The 19916-nt window shown below is 45.6% G+C and overlaps 1 protein-coding gene across 1 annotated transcript in view; it reads right to left on the bottom strand.

Moving 5' to 3' along the window:
* The window catches only part of LOC147701800 (sacsin-like), a 183996-nt gene that overhangs the window by 64525 nt on the left and 99555 nt on the right, over window positions 1-19916 (bottom strand). Inside the window, exon 6 of the mRNA XM_086930426.1 lies at window positions 15500-16931. Coding sequence (XP_086786552.1) covers window positions 15500-16931 — 1432 coding nt within the window. The remainder of the gene's footprint in view (window positions 1-15499; window positions 16932-19916) is intronic.

The following is a 19916-nucleotide window of genomic DNA, read 5'->3' on the forward strand; positions in this document are numbered from 1 at the left end:
ACCAGTCTACAAAAGACTCTCCAAGAGAAAAACAAGTGCAATCATCCGAGCCCAACACCAGATGGCGATCTATTCATAATGTACCATCTGCAGCCCATATGCCTCGAACATGCTTTTAATGCAGGTACTCTAAAGAGAGATAGATGTTGTCTATTTTGTAAATACGCTGCAATTGCTGCTAGATGCAGACGTATGGAAGAATAAGCCAAATTGGACCTTTGTAAATGTAGAAGGTAGCAAATGATATTTTGGATGGAAACATCCAGAGGATCAATGCGATTGTTGTTACAGTATATTGAAAACCGTTTCCACTTAGCAGTATAGCATGCTCTGGTAGTGGGTCTTCTAGCTTCTTTAATTATATCCATACAGTCTGGTGGTAAGTTTAAGTAACCAAACTCTAGGACTTCAGGAGCCAGATCGCCAAATTCAGTTGGCTTGGTTCTGGGTGCCTTATTTCTCCATGGTTCTGTGTTAGCAGGGATGGTGTGAGCCGTAATTTCTGATGTGGAACCAGTCAGAGATCTAGTAGCGTGGTGAACCACGGCTGACGTGCCCAGGTGGGGGCCACTAGTATTAGTTTGAGAGACTGTTGTCTGAGCTTGCGTACTACTAGTGGAATGAGTGGGAGAGGCGGAAAAGCGTCTGCAAATCTGCCTGACCAGTTCATCCATATTGCATTCCCCTCCGACCGTGGGTGTGGAAACCTGGCGGCGAAGGTTGGGCATTTTGAGTTTTCATGGGTGGCAAACAGGTCTATTTGTGGATGCCCCCACATTTGGAAGAATGGTTGAAGAACTTGTGGGTGCAACTCCTGCTTGTGAATCTGTTGTGACTGGCGACTTAACAGATCTGCTATCTGGTTGTGAATCCCTGGAAGGTGTTCTACTGTCAGATGTATGTTTTGAGGGATAGCCCATCTCCAAATGTTCTTTGCAAGTTGGGACAGTTGCAGAGAGTGTGTCCCCCCTGTTTTTGTATATAATACATGGTTGTCATACTGTCCGTCCGGATTAGGACAGCTTTGTTTTGGATTTGTACTTGAAAAGTTTTGAGTGCTAGGAAAATTGCTAGCAGCTCTAAATGGTTGATGTGGAACTGTTTCTGTTGATTGTTTCACTGACCTTGTGTGGTATAATGCAAGAGATGGGCTCCCCATCCTGTGAGGAATGCATCTGTCGTGAGCACTATCTGTAGAACTGGATCTAGGAACGGCCGTCCCTTTGGCAAGTTTTTGGTGTTCCACCATTGCAGAGAGTGATATGTACGGCTGTCTACCAACACCAGGTCTGTGAGCTGACCTTGAGCCTGATTCCACTGTTGTGCTAGACATTCTTGTAGTGGGCGCATTTGCAGTCTTGCGTGAGGGACTATAAAGATGTAAGACGCCATCATGCCTATTAATTTCATAAACACTCTGGCTTGTAGAGAGTGCTGGCATTGAAAAAGGGAGACTAAGTTCTGAATACTTTGAATCCTGGCTTGACTGGGATACGCTAGAGCTACAGATGTGTTTATAGTAGCTCCTAGATATTGTTGAACGTGCGAAGGCTCTAGGTGCGACTTGGTGTAGTTTATCGTAAACCCTAAGTTGTGCAGTGTTTGAATTGTTTGTTTTGTGTGTTGTGCACACTGGTTAAACGATTTTGCTTTTATGAGGGGGCTGACGCTGAAATCCCAGATCCTTGGTGTGACGGGCATTTGCTTCGGCCTCCTTTAGATGCTGCGGAGGTTTCTACCCCTTTTGTCTGAGGAGCATAGGAAGCTGACTGTGCAGGCTCTGATCGGCTCTAGGTTAGATTATTTGAACGTTCTTTACCTTGGCCTGCCAGAGTATCTGCTACAGCGGCTCCAAGTCGTGCAGAACGCTGCAGCGAGGGCCATTTTTGGTCTGAACAGACGAGCCAGTGCTGCGGGCTTGCTGCAGACGTTGCACTGGCTTCCCATCCGCAAACGGATTGCCTTTAAGGCATTAACTTTGGCCTATAAAGCCCTCCATGCGGTGGGAGCGAAGTACCTCCAAAAGAGACTTGCCTTTTACCATCCGGCTCGTTCTCTGAGGTCAGAATCTCTGTTCCTTGCGGCTGTCCCGCGAGTGAAGAGAGCCCGCCTGGGAGGCCGCTCCTTTGGATTGCTGGCGCCACAGTTGTGGAACTCACTGCCGCTCACACTCCGGGGAGCCACCAGCCTACTTGCATTTAGGAAAGGCCTCAAAACCTGGCTGTTTACCCAGTAGGCCGTCCCGTTGTTCTCTCTTTCTGTTTCCCTCTTTCTTTTTTACTGTGTTATGTTATTGTGCTGTAGTTCTCCTTACTCAAAGCGCTGGGACACTCTTTTTGAGTAGCCGTGCGCTATACAAAAATAAATATAACATAACATAACATAACAGTCGTCGAGGTAGGGGAAGACATGTATTTGTTGTCTTCTGAGATGTGCTGCCACTACTGCTAAGCACTTTGTAAACACTCGTGGTGCTGTTGTGACCCCGAATGGAAGGACTTTGAACTGATAGTGTTGTCCTTGTATGACAAACCTTAAATACTTCCTGTGCGCAGGATGTATTGGAATGTGAAAGTAGGCGTCCTTTAGGTCTAGTTCACTCATTTACTTGTACAGATACTAATATGCACTCAGTCACCTAAAGTCACGTACACAAGCACACACTCACCCATACAGCCAATCTTACATTCCTTCACTCACAGTCAATCACATACCCCAGCAATCACCTATACTGCCAGTGGCGTCACTAGGGTTGGTGTCACCCAGTGCGGGTAACTCATGGTGTCACCCCCTCATGACTTACATCATGAATCCATGATGCCCCCCAGATACCCTTACACAGCTTTACAAAGGGACTAAAATACACATGGCACCCGCGTGTCATGTGCAGCTACACACATGTCCTGGACAGTACAGGACACACACACTAGGCATGGCACCAGTCTACCCATGCCCAGTTAGACACAGGTTTACTGGCAGCACAAGAACCCTACATGCCCGTTCAGGAGTACACTGTTTCCGGGCATAGCATGTTACGTCTGCACGGACTCAGAAAGATGCGCACAGTAACTTATGGAAACATGACACCCATGTGCAACTCATAGCCAGTGGGCAGTACGTTACACTTGCACACAATAGCACAACTACAGACCAAAGCAGTTTACTGGGTATATCGCACGCTCAGACACAAGGAGCACAGGTTGTAATCCTCAAAAGGCATACTTTCAAACACAGCGAATGGAAGAATGGGGGTGCACTTACCAGCTGCAGAGGAAGACAAGCGTGCACCTGGCGCTGCAAAACCCTGGTTCACTTTCCTGGGTCGGTTAGCCAGAGTTCAGCCTGCAGGGACTTCTTTTTCCTTTGGTTTTCCTGAAATGATTCCTCTTGCCCGCATCGCAAGAATCTCAGGGGCGGAATCCATCCTCCCCTTTTTTTGGTGTTGGGTCGGGTAAGATTTTTGAGGCCTTAGAGTGTTTAGCACGCCACTTTTCTTTCGTAGCACACTGTTTGCTACCTCTCACATTTTGTTTGCTTTAGATACTTGCACAAGTGCCACCATTGCCTACGTAACGTTTGTTCTTGTGCTCGAGTGTCTGCCAGATTATGCAGTATTATACCTCTAATTGTACTGTTTTCTCTTGTAACCTGTACACATGTCACTTTTTCCTCCTGTATTGCACCGTTTGCTACCAACCTCATGTATTTTGTTGGCTCACAATTGTCACTTTTGCCTCATGTAACTTAACGTTTGCTTTTGTAATTTGTTCACTTGTTATTTTCTAATCATCATGTAACAGAGTTCCTATTGTGAAGCGTTCTGACGCCCTCGGGTAAAGTCCGCGATATATAAAAAATAATAAATAAACTTTTTGGGGCTCGAGGCTCGCCACTGAAGGAAGGGTTGGGGGAGGGGCCCTCTGAATGTCTCACCCTGGAGCGTTAGGAGAGGCAGGCAGGACTCGGAGAAAGCCATCCGTCACTGTGGAGACATGCATGGGCAGCGCTGCCTCTTCTTCAGCATTCCGCCTCCCAGGATAATATGCTGCTCTGTGCTCGGATTGCCAAGGGCAGGAAACAGGAGCCCTCGTTGCCTGGAGCAAGGAGGCCGGACTTCTGGGGAGCATGTAGCATTTGGATTTTTAAAATGTCAGGTCCGGGAGCCACGTCATGACGCGAGTGACGTTTCGAACGTCATTGACGTCCGGATGCTAATTGGGACAATAATTCCGGCGGCCGGGTAAGGTTCAACAGACAGAAATATTGTTTTGCATTTTGGTGTCACGGACTCCGTGAAACCAAAATGCTAAATAATATTACTGTCTGTCAAACCTTACCCGGCCACCGGCCAAGATTATTGTTGGCACAGACCATGGTGTCACCCCTTTGGATGTTGTCACCCGGTGCGGTCCGCACCCCCCGCACCCCCCTAGTGACGCCACTGTATACTGCCTTTCACATACCCAGTTACTGATCCATATACCACTGACATATGCATTCACTCACAGACACAGACATACACACACTCAGTCACCCATACAGCCCTTCACACACACTCTCACGAATCCATAGAGCCACTGACAGACCCATTCACTTATCCATACAGGCAGTTACACACTAACACAGAGTAACCCAGCAGGTCACCATCTCTGTGATTTTAACGATTCCCAATGGGTCACAAATTGCGACCTATCTCATTAATAATCATGAGGTAGGTCGATTTGTGACACACTAGGAATCGCTAAATGAAACTTATGGAGTTTCATACATTAGGAATAGCTATTACCTAGATGCGATTCACAGAAAATCGCAATTAGGTAATCGCGGTTTCCAAAATTGACACATGTGGGGCTAAGTATTGTAAGCAACCTTGAGTTTTTAGGCAGATTCATCTCAGCATGACAATTTCTTCATAAGAGAGAAACCTGTGTGCACCAGGTACTAACCTATGTACATAATTCGTTTCAGAGGTTAGGCTATATGTAAAGTTTTCCCCACAGTATGGAGGCTGCAGGTCATATGACCTTTAGCACCTTCAGACCTAGGGTATTTTATTGAATAGAGTCTCCTTGGAGACGTTTTGCATAGAGTGAACATGGTTTTTAATAGATACTTCATATTATTCTGTGGTGTGTTTCGCACAAGAGTTTCACTGCAAACAGTGTGGTACAAAGTAACTCTTTCCATAACGTAAGTAACATTTTCAGTACCCATTTATTTACTCACGTCAGTTTCATACCCCATGAGAGATTTGCTAACTTTGAAGGGTCTGATACAGGCCAATGGCTGTCCAGGGGATGGCCTCCATGAGGCCTATAATGGCTCAGGAAGGGGGGCTGCACATCCCCCTACCATTATGGATTTTGGACCCGGGGGATAGGCTATCCGAGGCCAATAACCGCTTTCCAAGTGGTCCCACACGGGGATCGTGGAAAAATGCTGACATTTTTACATATTTTGTTCCAAAGAGGGCTCTTTTTGGGTTCTCCGGACAGGATAAAAGCTTTCTGGGCCAATCAGGACGCTCTATATCTGAACTGGTGCTCCCACAAGATTCTCGCAGCTACAACAGTCCAGATATACATTTATTTCTGGACCTTAATTTTTCAAAAGTTACAGAACAAATTTACAGCAATATATATATCCACAAAAGCATAGTAAAAGTCCACGATGTAATGCCATGCATTGTAACGGTCAATGAGTGGCATTACATGCGTGGTAAGGCCATGTTTGGTTATGTCATTCAACCGCAGAAGAGAATTCAGTAGAATTCAGACTGAAGATATACTCTTCCACAGACGCATAAAGAGAGCTGTTTAATCTCTGCAGGAAGTACTGGGCCATATGGACACCATTAGTGGGAGAACAGAAGGATGCAGGGCAGTAAACATCTTACTATGTTAAGTTGGGCACAAATTGTAAATTGTCAATCATTACCTGCAAAATTACACTTCTTACATTCCTTGGTACCTTAACACAAGGTTGAGAAAACAATAAGAAGCGCAGTTGCAACCCTGTAGAGCACCTCATAAAAAATGTACCAGCTCCGCACCTCTTATGGGTGCTTTATCTGATGCCCTTCATGAGCTCATGCCTTTGGTACACCTTTTCTCCGAGATGCCAGTTGCAAACAAATCACCAATGAGTAAAGCATGTAGATCACAGCTAAAAGAAACTAGCAGTACAGGGATAGGCAGCATTTACCTGTCCATTTTTCCTATGAAATCTCGTAAGGTTTGATCTGCGAAGCTTTAAGGGGGCTGTGGACTTTACTACACCCAGCAATCACAGAGAGTGATAATGTTTTCATCTCTTACTATTCCGACCTTTGCACAAACATGGGTTTGCACAAGGGTTGGAATTTTCTGACCCACTTGTAAAGAAGGCCTCAGAGTGCTTTAAAATGAATCATTTGCTGTTACTGTTGCTAAATAATCATCGAGGTACAACTGGACTAGGTTACTTAGAAGCACAACAACAGCTTTTTATTAAGGTTCTCTGGGAGCAGATCCCCAATCTGAGCTGACAGTCCAACAGGCAACTAATTCCAATTAGGTTTTAACCAAGATAATGGTACCTGGATACTTAAAATCGCACTATGTGTGACAATCTATTGCATAAACTTCTTGGTGGAGCATTCCCAAACATCCCTAGAAATTTCTTTAAAATTCTACTTGGTGTGAACACTTGCCTCTTGTATTGTAAAATGCACCCTCCTATGTATGGCTTCCTAACGCTTGGTGAATGAGGAACCCCTATTTGGATATCTGTTCCAGTGTTCAGTGAAGTCCCTGCTTTGAAATGTACCATTTGTCAAACATGTACTTGATTAATGCAATTAGAGGAAATTTCGCAATCCTCCCTGCAAAGTGGTGTTTAAAACGTATCCAAACTTTTTTCTTTAGGTGTGTCTCGTGCAACATAATTTTGTCTGGGCAATGTAGTTGAATATATCTGTGCACTACTCCAACCCATTTACATTGCAGGACAATATATTTAAGTGTGCTTCTTCGACGAAATCATTGGAAATCTTTTCTTTCAAATCATGTACTTTCCATTCCCGCACTTCCCTAACTATACATTTGTATCTTTTTCCTCTAGCCCTCCCATCTGTCCCCCACCTGAAACTGCCTGCCTCCCCAATTCGCAGGTCTGTCACCCTCCCATACATAATATGCTGCATGCCTGTAACCTACAAAATAACACAAGTAATGCTGCTGACCTGTGACATTAATAAATGTCACCCTCAGCCCCACAATCACCCACCCTAAGTTACCTCGAGCTATGATACAAATCATATCCCATTCATATGGTCGGGCTTTCATGATAGTGACCGGTATGAGTCATGTGCAAGTTTCTTACCCTTTAATCCTTGGAGTAAAGTCTGTGATCCCACTACCGTAGTGCGGGATGAATAGGCAAAACCCCTCAACCAACAAGCAAACCTCTGTACCAGTCCTGAATAAGTCTGCCGATTGGAACTCAGGCTTTTCCAGTTTTCTCTCTCACGCCTCCAAATCATCCTGGTAGCTGCTCATTGCCGATCATTGTTTATGTCATGCTCCTTCGATGGGCCACACTTGTCTCTGCTTCATCGCGCTGGTAGACACTTTATGGAAGGTTCTTGTTCAGTTATCTTCTCTGGGATTTTCGATCTTCTGCCTGAGCTCTCTGGTTTAGTGTAGGGGCCACTCATCATCCCTCCAAACAAACTGAAGTTTCTTCTGGCATCTGGAGGTTCCACATTTCACTGTCTGCCATTACTCTCGAGTTTTGCTGCAAATAACATCCTATATTTGATTCCACAGTCTTGCAGTTCTCTTTTTACGGGATCAAAATTACGTCATTTTTCTCAGACTATCAAAGAACAAATTGTGGAAAGATGTGTACCATCCTATTCTCAAAGTGGACTTGGCCCTGCTTTCTAGCTGCCTGAAGGATTACATCCCTGACTCTTTGATTGAAGATAAGGGCTATGATTGTTCCTGGATGTGAGGGATGATTTTGGTGCAGGTATTTGTGCCCAATGGGGTATTTCTACACAGAAAAAGTTGGAGAGACCCTTAGGCTTAAGAGTGTTTAGGATCCAGTTGGCAACAAAAAGTTCCATGCTGGAGTCATGCGGCCACTGAGGCACACATACTAATCTAATATTGCTCCTTCTGGACCTGTGGATTTGCTCACAGGCTTTCTGTTGCAGGTGCAAGGAATAACTCTTTGTTTTAGGAGTTAGGATGGTAGGAGAAGGCGCCATGGGAGTATACTGGAATGCAGATATGATACTGTAAGCGGAGAAGGTGTCTGGGACCCAAGAACCCTTCAATGGTTTTTGGATGGAGTCAGAGTTTTGATGGAAAATCACTGGAAGGAGACCTGCCCGAAGGGGTGTGCGAAGGGCGTGTTTTATTGTTTTGAAATTTTGTATTAGGGACAGTACCCCAAGGGTGGAGCGGATGAGAACTAGAGGGGAAGTGAGAAAGAGCATCTTAGAACGAGCTCTGTAGCTTTGGCTACTAACCTATGCAAAGTGAGTGTACTTCTGAGGAAGTCTTCACTGCTGACACCATTTTTCTTTTGCCTGGGAATAATGCTAAGTAGGGATGTCACTTCAGAGGTAGTGTGGGGATGGACTAATTATCTTTTTTCTCTTTAGGTCAATACAGTCAAAGATTCAAATAGGGACTGTCATTGTTTGCCTGATGCTTTTGGAATTAACAATCTTGCTTATTCTGAGTCGGATAAGACTCCTGCGTAGGATTATGTTTTTATTAGTGCCCGTTTATTTTCTCTATCTCTTGCTGAGATGTTTGTATGTTCAGTTGTTTCTGGCTATATAATAAATCTGCAAAACTTTATTTTTGTAGTCAGTAGTCCTCTTGAATTGGATTGATGTGGTCACTAATAAAAGATATAAATGAGTGGGTGCTCTCCCCTTTACACTTCTTAGAAGATAATAAGGATCCAGTCAGCCGAGGATTCTTAAGGTTGGTAAGCAGAGGTTAAAAATCTAGATAAGAATCCAACGTCATCAAGTTTGAGCACAGATGATCAGAGTAGGTTGACCTCGACAGTCACACCTTCAATTTTGGTCTCCAGTGTGTTTTTTTGTGTCATGAAGTGTTGCAATTAGGTCCCTCAGGTTCTTTGCCCCATGTTGTTGCGTACTACTGTCGGGTGGTTGGATGGTGGGATCCACTTCGCTCCCCTGGGTTGATCTCGGAGGCAATTTATTTTTTGGGTGGCCTATCGCTCAATCCTTACCAGCCTCAAGGCGTCACACTGTGACCATGAAGGTAACTAGGGAAGATTCAACTCATCCACCACCACTTGTTCTTTCAGGGCATCCACTCCACTGTTTCAGAATTTTCAGTGCAAGAACTCAAGTCCCCCAGGTCATGTTAACTGAATTCATCCCTGTGCCACATAGATTCCCTTGCAGGGATTCTTTACTTTGCTGCAAGCACCCCAAGGAGCTAATTACACTCAAGGGCCATGTCGGGGGCCTTCCGCTATAAACGACGTTGGGCAGCACTAGAGTCACAGTGTTCCCAAAAGGGACAGCGGACCCCCCTCCTACCTCAGACACTGCTTTTATTTATTTATTTATTTAGTTATTTATGCAATTTTATATAGCGCGGACTTTACCCGAAGGTGTCAGAGCGCTTCACAAAAGGACCAATAGTGATACACGAGGAACAAAATACAGAATACAAAAGCAAACAATAAGTTACATGGATCAAAAGTGACACTAGTGAGCAACCAAAATACATGAGGTAGCAATCGGTGCATTACAGGAGAAAAAAGTGATATGGGTGCAGGTTACAAAAACGTACAAAATACAAGTAAAAGTATAATACTGCAATAAAAGGCAGACACTCCAGCACAAGAACAAACGTTACGTAGGCAATGGTGGCACTTGTGCAAGTATCTAAAACAAACAAAATGTGCGAGGTAGCAAACAGTGTGTTACAAGACAAAAGTGACGTGTGCAAGTTCCAAAAGGGTACCATACACAGGTATTGGGATATTACTAAACATTTAAACTATCAGAACACACTGGGGAGGAGGTACCATAACCCTGGCCAATAGACTTTCCAATAATGGGAGGTCTTCCTTCAGACGAAGGCATGGGTGTGAGTTAGACTTGGAGGTGTCTTTGGAGGAGGAGAACTTTAAGGTCCAGTTTGAAGGCCTGAGAGGAGGAGGTAGTCCAGAGCTGAGGCGGGAGTGAGTTCCAGATTCTCACTGCGTTGCCTGAAAAGGATTGGGCCATCGATCTTTCCTTCTTGAAAGTGGGGGATTCAAGTAGAGGATTTTCCACATTCCGAGATGGTCTAGAGCCTCCGGAGAGTTTCAGTTTATTCGACAGGTGGCGAGGAGAGGAGGAGTGCAAGGCTTTGTGGGTGATACAGGCAGTCTTGTAGATAGCTCTAGCCTCGATGGGAAGCCAACGAAGGGAGTATAGCAGCGGTGTGATGTGGTCACTTCTTTTAGCCCCATAGATGAAACGGGCTGCTGAGTGTAAGACCGATTTCAGGGGGGACAGGTGGGATTTGGGGAGGCCAGTAAGAAGAGAATTGCAGTAGTTCAGTCTGGAGAGGACCAGCGATTGCACCAGTGTTTTAAGGTCATGCTCAGGGAAAAAGCGACGAATTCCCCAAAGAAGTTGCAATTGGTATCATGCAGACTTTGCAATGGAATTGATGTGAGGGATTAGATTGAGATTGCTGTCGAGTAAGACACCAAGGGATTTTGCGCTTTCAACAATGATATGCTTATTGTTAAGTAGATTAGTCTGATCCATCCATGATTGAACCGGGGGAGGAGAAAGTGAGGAGGAGAGGAGGATGAATTCAGTTTTGGAGAGATTCAGAATCAGTTGATGAGTTGACATCCAGTTTTGAATGGAGTCGAGAGTTGAGCTAAGGATAGCGAGATCGTGGGTGGAGGCAACCTTGAGGTAGATTTGAGTGTCATCTGCGTAGAGATGATAGTGGATCCCAGATTTACTTAGGAGATTTCCCAGGGGTTCTAGGTAGAGGTTGAACAAAGTAGGTGCAAGTATAGAGCCTTGAGGAACACCTTGACCTACCTCCAGAGGAGATGAAAGGCTGTTCGCTATTTTGATCATTTGGGATCTATCTGATAGGAAGGAAGCAAACCATTTAAGCACATTACCCTCCACGCCCATTCTCTGTTGCAGAGTGTTGAGGAGAGTGTTGTGGTTGACAGTGTCAAAGACTGCAGAGAGGTCGAGGAGAATAAGAAGACAGGACCCCCCGAGTCGAGTATCCTCAGCGCGTCATCAATCACTTGCAATAGGGCTGTTTCAGTGCTGCAATTTTGGATGAGGCTGGACTGATATTTGTCAAGAAGATCATTGTCCTTGATATACCGAGAGAGTTGTTTCGCAACACATCTTTCTGTGATCTTCGCTAGAAAGGGAAGGTTAGTGATGGGGCGGTAGTTGTTGAGGTCGTTCGCATCAGCAGAGGGTTTTTTGAGCAGAGGGGTGACCTGCCCTGTTTTGAAGGAGACAGGAAGGGAGCCTTGGTGGAGGGAGAGGTTGACCAGGGTGGTCCAATAGGACAGTGAATGGGAGTAGAAGTCGATAGCAATGGCACTAGGGATGGGGTCAAGAGAATGGTTGGAGGGCTTTGTTTCGAGGATGCATTTGAGGAGGGCATCTTCCGAGATGAGGTCAAAGTTTTGCCAAATGGCTGAAGATTTGCGCTCCTCAGGAGTGGTAGGATGAGCGACCTGAGCCACAAGGGATTTCACTTTTTCGTCAAAGAATAGAGCAAAGTCCGTTGCTTTCTTTGTAGAGTCCTCCAGCTTGGAGGTTGGGGGAGATTGGGTAGGAATCTTGATGAGATCGAAAAGTTTTTTGGGTCTATTTTTGGCAGAGTCAAGGAGGGTTCTGAAGTGAGACGCTTTCCCAAAGAAGATGTTCTTATGTTATTTGGATCTTGCAGAACGAAGCGTGGCTAAGTTATCGGTGGAGGGCGCTTTCCTCCATTCTTTCTCCAGGTATCTTAGCTGCTTCCTTTCTTCATAGAGGGATTTGTTGTACCAAGGTGCTGATGGAGTGGGCCTAACCTTTTTGCTTTGGAGAGGAGCGACCTTATTGATTTCGACTGCAAGGACTGTGAGGCATTGGGAGGTGAGTTCGTTAACATCTAGGTTCGGGTCTAGCTTTGGAAGTGATAACAAGGATGATTCACAGAAGGAACTAATGCCAATATTTTTAACATCACGGAACCAGGAGGTAGCCCTTTTAGGTTGGCCAAGAGTTATAGAGTGTGAAAGGTGAAGAGAGAATGGGATGAGGAGGTGGTCAGACCAGTCTACATGAATGGGGGTAGTGATAGAAAACCTGTCTGCTTTGGAAATAACAAGGTCCAGGATTGAGCCCTTAGAGTGTGTTGACTGTGTGCAGTGTTGTATAAGATCGTTTGCAGAGAGGAAGGTGGCAAGCGAGTTCGCAGAGGAGTCTTGCGGTGAGCCCCAATGGAGATTGAAGTCCCCCACAAAGGTCTAATTGTCACTTTCCGAGTATTGGTCGCTGATGAAGTCAGTGAGTTCTTCCAAAAACGAAGGGTCGCTACCCGGTGGACGGTAAATGACATGGAATCTGAGGGGTGAGCGATGGTGCAATTGAAGCTCAAGAGAAAGGCCTTCAAAAGTGCGGAAAGAGCTGAAAGGAAGAGCCTTCAGTTGAAGGGAGTTTCTAAAGATGACTGCAACACCTGCCCCAACGCCGTCGGTTCTGTCTTTCTTGAGTATATAATAGCCTGTGGGTAGTAGGATAGAGTGTGAGGTATCATTAAACCAAGTCTCTGTGATGAAGAGCATGTCAACCTTGTGAAGGGTGATGGTATCGGTGATTTCAAGTTTATGTTTTACTGCTGATCTGCAATTGTGGAGCAGACAGCGCAGCTCTGTCAAGACTGTTTTGGTGATGGGGGTACTTGGGCTCTGCAGGGTGATTGGGATGTTGTACTTATACAGGGGTGCTCGGGAGGGTTTAGGTGGATGCTTGGTTTGGCAGAGGAGATGGTTGGAATAGAGTAGACAATAGGGTAATCGGGAGGTGCAGGTTGAGGAAGGGTCGCATTCGAAAGCTTGTGTGAGATAACCACGTTTGCCATTGAGGGGTTGGGCTTAGTTATAGTAGGGAGAGGGGGCGAGGTGCATCTCGTGGGATGGTGAGGGTTATCCAAAGGAATGGGGGTGTATGGACAGGAGGGAAACTTGGTGCTTAAAAGTGAGATGGCACTTACAAGCTGGTCGATCAAGGTGATCAGGGAGTCTAGCTTATTTTCCAGGGAGAGTAGGGTAAAGCAGGGATTGTTGGGTGGTTGTAGGGAGACAGGAGGGGGTGGAATTGGAGGAGGAGGGCAGGGAGAGGTTGCGGTGGAGGAGGGGAGTTGGGGTGTAGGGTTCAAAAGTGGGGAAAGGTGGAGGTTGAGAGTAGGAGTAGGTGCGTCAGAGGCGGAGGAGGAGTTGTCTTTGTTGGAGTTGCAGGAAGGAAAGGAATTAAGGACAAATTTAGGGGAAGATCAGAGCGGATCCGGGCGGTATGGTAGAAGGAGAGGGGAGGATTGAGTGGAGTTATGGGAATGTGGGAGGTTAGGGAGGAAAAGAGGGGAGGTGGTCAAAGGGGTCCTGTCATCGATAGGTAGGGGAACAGGCAAGATGCCGAGAGAGGGGGGTTGGGAGAAAGGGAAATTGAGGAAGGGGAGTGGTTCTGCTATGCCCGAGGGAGGGAAGTGGAGAGGGATGCCAAAGGGGGAAAGGGGGTAGCACAGCATAGCTGGAGGAGAGGGTTGGGAGAAGAGAGATGCATTGGGTATGAGGGGAGATTGAGGCGAAAACCGGGGGGGGGGAGGGGGAAGAGGAGAGGGGGGATGGAGGAATAAGCTGAGCGTAGGGAGGGTTAGCCCGGGTAGAGGTTTGGAGAAGAGGTGGACTCAAAAGGGGGGTGACGGGTAGGAATATGGGGGAGGTGAGGAGATTGGGGAATCGTGATGGTGTAGCTTGGGCGAGGAGCGTATTAGTTAAAGGTGAATTATTGCCACCAGTCCACCACAATGGGAAGGCCCCCTCACCATAGCTGGGCATCAATATCCCACCGCTTAACTTCCTCTCCACTTTGGGGGCTGCCTGAAGAAACAGGCTCTACAAGGATCCCCTGGAGACTGGCTTTGAAGGCTGCTCCTTGCTCTGGGTCCATGTATGCTGTCCACACAGCTCCGTTCGGGGTGGACCACAGAGCTTCTGGTTTAGGTGACCTCACTCAGAGCAATACTCACTACTCGCACAGTATCCCCGGGCCTAACCATCAGACCCCCTTCATGGGAACGCATCACTGCAATCCTCGGCCTGCCTCTTTCCCCATGGCAAGGTTCAGGTGCTTCCGGATTCCACTGACTTTAAAGGCACTTCAGGCTGCAACCCCACCAGAAGTCAAACGGATCTCTGAATGTTGGAGTTAGGCAGCCTTATGACTCTCTGCTACCTTTGTGGCGTTTCCACTTACTTTATGAGGCCTATTTTGTCGGCTGATATGGCGGAGTGATGCGGTATCCTGCTGGAGGCTTGGGGGTTCTAAATGTTAGCGGTTATTTTGACGGGCGATATGGCAGATGGATGGGGAATTCTGCTGCAGTCTTGAGTGTTCTAAATGTTAGCAGTCATTTTCTTTGGTGGTTAGCCATGCCCTCGAAAACCTTCCCCAACCAAGACCAGTGTAATTGGCCAATTGTTCTGTAAAGTTGCCACTGTGCCACAATATGTGCTTTTGTTATGTTTTGAGCTATATAACTGGACAAATGTGCTTTAGAATGCTCAGTTTCATAATACTTTTTTCACAAATTCATTTTGTGAGAACACTAATGTTCCCTCTACCGGCACAAAGTGATCTTTAAGTACTATCATGTTTTGCGCCATTATATTGGTTCACTCTGCACCACTTGCCTATAGCTGTAACAATTGACGGTGAGTGTTAATTCACTAAACAATAAAGTGTTTTTTTTCCCCAAAGGTTATTAGCATTCCTCTCACCTGCTCTTTCAGGATGATGAGGGAAGATAATGAGGAGGACAACTGAGAAGTGATTAGGTGGTTGCAGGATTGTGATGTCAATGAGGCAGTTGGTCATTTTACATACTTTCTTTTCATCAGGGTGGGGACAACTTTCCATGTCCCTGAGGTGCTATTCCCAAACATTGCATGAAGATGGAAACAGTAGGCAAATTAGTGCATCTATTCAACATTCAGGATGTTACAACATTTGCCTAATTGGAACTGAATGTACTGTTGTGCCCACACACTCTGGCCCTGTGACGAATTGCATGCTTAATGGTTGGTGACTGAACAGAACACTGCTTTCTGGACATTTTTTCATTCTTAGCTAAATAAGCAATGCAATCCAACCCAATATTTAAGGAGAAAATTATGCAAATGAAAAAAAAAACAATTGCGCCACTTAACCCACCTTGGATATCTAGGGCTTTCCATTAAAGCAATTCCTTCCCGATCTGAGTCCAGGAATTTAATGAAGGTGCTGTCAGAAAGAGGCAAGAGCTGGAGGCCAAGGAGTTCTCTATATTGCCCGTCACTGATGACATACTCCAGTATCCGTAACTTTTGAATACTGTGCAGCTTGCTCCAAGAGCCTGATTTAAGAACATCTCGAATGAAGGACGGTGTAGCCATTTTCAGCTTTCTGACCTTGCCAGAGGCCAATTGAAGTGTGTCTAGAATCTGCCCAGGGACTTTGACAAGAGGCTCATTAAGACAAAGAAGAAGTTCTTCAAGAGCAAGCTGTATGTCCCCTTCTTGCATAGCAGGTATAAAGATGGCCTCAGATGGTTTTAGCCACTGTGTAGCATCAGCCGCCTTGCAAAGCACGTTCATATCAAGCAGTTCTTTGGAAACTGTTTCAGTCAGCCAATGCCATCTCTCTTTGTGTTGCGTTTGACCTGAGTCTGGCCAAATGCCATATGCCAGTGTGGCTGGACGATTCATGGACCTCGCCAGAGATACAACTGCCTGGACAGCATGGCAATAGACAAGAGGCAAGATCTGCTCAACCAGCAGATGGTTCCACTGGGCAGCATCATCGTGTTGTTGATCTACTTCCACCCATTTTATGCTTCTTCTGTCATCAGTCAGATCAAAGCTAGCATTGATGATGATCGGAAGACCAGTCCTATTTTCCTCTCTGTCTGGGAGAGGCAGGAAGCAGCTGAGACGCCCACTATAGCAATTCCCATCCTTTTTGTCCAAGCAATAAGCAATGCTAATGGTGGGAGTGTTGCATAACTTCTTTGCAAGGTCTTCCAAGTCTTGAAAACAACCATCTTTGATTGTGCCAGTGATGACAAACCATTTGCAGACTTCATCAGCCATGCTAGCACCCTTCAGGGAGGTATCTTTAACATGCATTGACGTGAGGAGCCTGGATGAATCATTTTGGATGTTTTCAAGTTTTACGTTGTCAGCTTTGGTCACATTGACAGTCAGTAGGTGCTTGACCGTGCCATCACAACTGATACTCTTTAGTGACACTTCAGAGACATTTCGAAGAAATAAAAGGCTTATACTCGCGTCCTTGCTGAAGCATTTAAATAGTTCTTTAACTCTTTCTGTGTTGTAGAGATTGTCTGAGATCTCAGAGGGTCTTGACCGCAGTGGAAAACGGAAGAGTGTGCCTTCAAAAAAGCCAGTCTTCTTGATGTTGTCCCAGTTACCACGATCAATGGCACGTAACAAATTACAAAATGGAAGAAACTGATCTGTGTATAACTTCACCTCATTCCTGTCCTCCTCCTCCTCCAGATTCCATAAAAAGCCTCTGTCATCAAATACTGCTCCTTGGGGATCAAACATCCCAATGTTTCTGCTACTTAACACACTGGGGAGATCTGTAAATTAAGAAGAATTGACAGAGATTTAAATGCACACCTTAAAGTACATATGTTTGGAATCAAACAGTTTTACTTGGCAGTGAACAGAAAAGGAAGATATTTAACCTTTCATGCTACCGTTCTCCTACATCACAGCAAAAACCTGAAAGAACTCCGGGGGAACATTAGGTGCTCCCGACCCTGCACACGTTCAGGAAGAACCTCAAGACATGGCTCTTCGATTGATCCGGAGCTGCTCCCTCCCCCTCCCCCAGCTCCTTGAGACCCTCACGGGTGAGTAGTGCACTTTACAAACCCTTGATTGATTGATTGATTGATTGATTGATTGATTACATAAGGTGTGCAGTGTAATGCACTTACTCCAACAGCCCCTACCCTAGTGGACATCAGAGAAAGCTTTCCGTTGATCAAGCCAATGGGGGCTCCATGGACGGAAGAGAACGATCTTCACGACCCTAAAGAGTGCAGGCAGACTGATAGGTTTGTGGACTAGTTACTCTGCAATGTTTGTGATGGAGGACCCTGTCCATCAAACTCTAAACCACCCCCTCAGTGTCCTACCAAGTTACAACACAAACAGGGCACAGTCATCAGAGCCAGGCACTGGTACGAGGTATTGGCGACTCTTGCAAGATTAACAAAGTGAACCCAAAAATGCCTTCCATTGAAAGTTATGTAAATCCATAACAGACATATATTCTTGACATTACAATGGGTGCAAAGTGGGGGCAGGAGGGAAAGACAAGTGGTGAAGGAGAAGGGAGAAATGCAGGAAATTAGAGACAGCAGTTCAGACTATTACAAACCCTTATGGAGTACCTTAGAAATGGGGATGCTACATACATGGGGACCTTAACTGGAGGCACCCCATTCCTTCTTGTGTATTAGCACTACTCACAAAACAGTTACAATTGGGCGGCACAATTATGATAAAGTACACAGATTCACAAAGGGAAAATAAGTATCCAGTCTCTAGGACACAGGTACCACAAAGGATCAATGTCACTGCCCTTTAGTCATATCATGGCCTTCTCACATGGACAGTTGTTACCAATGATAAAAGATGTATACTTATGCTGCCCAACCAACTGCAACACTCTGTTGGTGAGTAACATCCACACTCATGTAGATCACCTGTTATGGGACTTGTCACTTTTGTTTCATGCTCAAGAAAGTATGCTGGTTTGGTTTGAATGAGATGTTATTGAGTAGGAGGCCAGATGGATACAGTTCCAGGGACAATAAGGAAAATGCTACTTACCAGGATGCATCTATTATTGGCATGTAGAGCTGCAGAGTTGTACACTTTTGCATAGATCGCCATCAGGTGTTGGGCTCGGATGTTTGCATGTTGTGTTTGTCTTCGAAGAAGTCCTTGTAGTCACGAGGTTGGGGACTCCTCCTTTGGTGGACAATGCTCATGGGCATCGGCTCCATCGTGAGATTGTTTTTGCGACGTAGGGTTAGATGGAGTTGTGAGAAATATAAAGATGTCCATGTGTAATGTATCTAAGTAAGATAATACTGGAACAGATAGAGGTATCCGGGGAGGCGGGTGGGCAGGTACAATTCTGCAGCTCTACATGCCAAGAACAGATGCATACCGATAAGTAAAATTTTCCGTTCGAGGCATATGAGCAGCAGATTGTACACTTTTGCATAGACTATACAGCAGTTACCTCTTAGCGGTGGCTACCAGTATCTGTTGCAGTAGTTTGAAATAGTGCTCTTAAAACAGCTTGGCCCACACTAGCTTGTTGTTTTGCCTGCACATCTACACAACAGGGTTTTGTGAAGGCGTGTGGTGTAGCCCAAGTTGCCACTTTGCATATGTTATCTAGGGGAATGTTCCCTAAGAATGCCATAGAAACCCCTAGTTTGCGTGTAGAGTGAGCTCTAGGGGGAATGCTTAAAGTGCGTTTGGCTTTGATGTGGCATATTTGTATGCATTTTACAATCCACCTTGCAATTCCTGTCTTGGATATAGGATTACCTTTATGAGGTGGGGAGAAAGCCACAAAAAGTTGTTTGGTCTTTCAAAAGGATTTTGTTCTTTCTATGTAGTCATGAATTGCTCTTTTAACATCTAAGGTGTGTAGAGCTAGTTCTGCCACTGAGTCTGGTTGAGGAAAAAACACTGGGAGTACAACAGACTGGTTGAGATGGAAGGCCGATACTACTTTGGGTAACAATTTTGGGTTAGTCTTAAGAACCACTTTATTATGATGGATTTGTAAAAATGGTTCTTGTATGGTTAATGCCTGGAGTTCACTGACTCTTCTGAGGGATGTGATAGCAATCAGAAAGGCTACTTTCCAAGTGAGGAACTGTAGTTCGCATTTGTCGAGAGGTTCAAAAGTTGGACCCATTAGCCTGGTAAGGACTACATTAAGGTTCTACACCTGAGAGGGTGGAGATCTTGGTGGAAAGGAAAATGCAACTTACCAGTATGCATCTGTTCTTGGCATGTAGAGCTGCAGAGTCGTACACTATGCATTAGATCGCCACCTGGTGTTGGGCTCGGATGATTGCAGGTTGTTGTCTTCTTGGAGAAGTCTCTGGAGTCACGATATAGGTGACTCCTCCCTTGGACAATACTGCGCATGGGCATCGGCCCCATCCTTAGATTGTTTTGCGTCTAATATGAGCACTATCTGTGGAACAGGCTCGAAGATCGGCCGTCCTCTTGTCAAGTTTTTGGTGTTCCACCATTGCAGAGAGCGATGCGTACGGCTGTCTAGCAATACCAGGTCTGTGAGCTGACCCTGAGCCTGATTCCACTGTTGTGCCAGACATTCCTGTAATGGACGCATTTGCAGTCTTGCATGTGGTACTATGAAGATGCAAGATGCCATCATGCCTATTAACCTCATGAACACTCTTGCCTGGAGAGACTGCTGGTGTTGGAAAGTGGAGACTAAGGCTTGAATGCTCTGTATCCTGGCTGGGCTGGGATGAGCTAGAGCTGTAGACGTGTTTATG

This window comes from Lissotriton vulgaris, chromosome 7, assembly GCF_964263255.1.
Source record: "Lissotriton vulgaris chromosome 7, aLisVul1.2, whole genome shotgun sequence".
NCBI classification, from domain to species: domain Eukaryota; kingdom Metazoa; phylum Chordata; class Amphibia; order Caudata; family Salamandridae; genus Lissotriton; species Lissotriton vulgaris.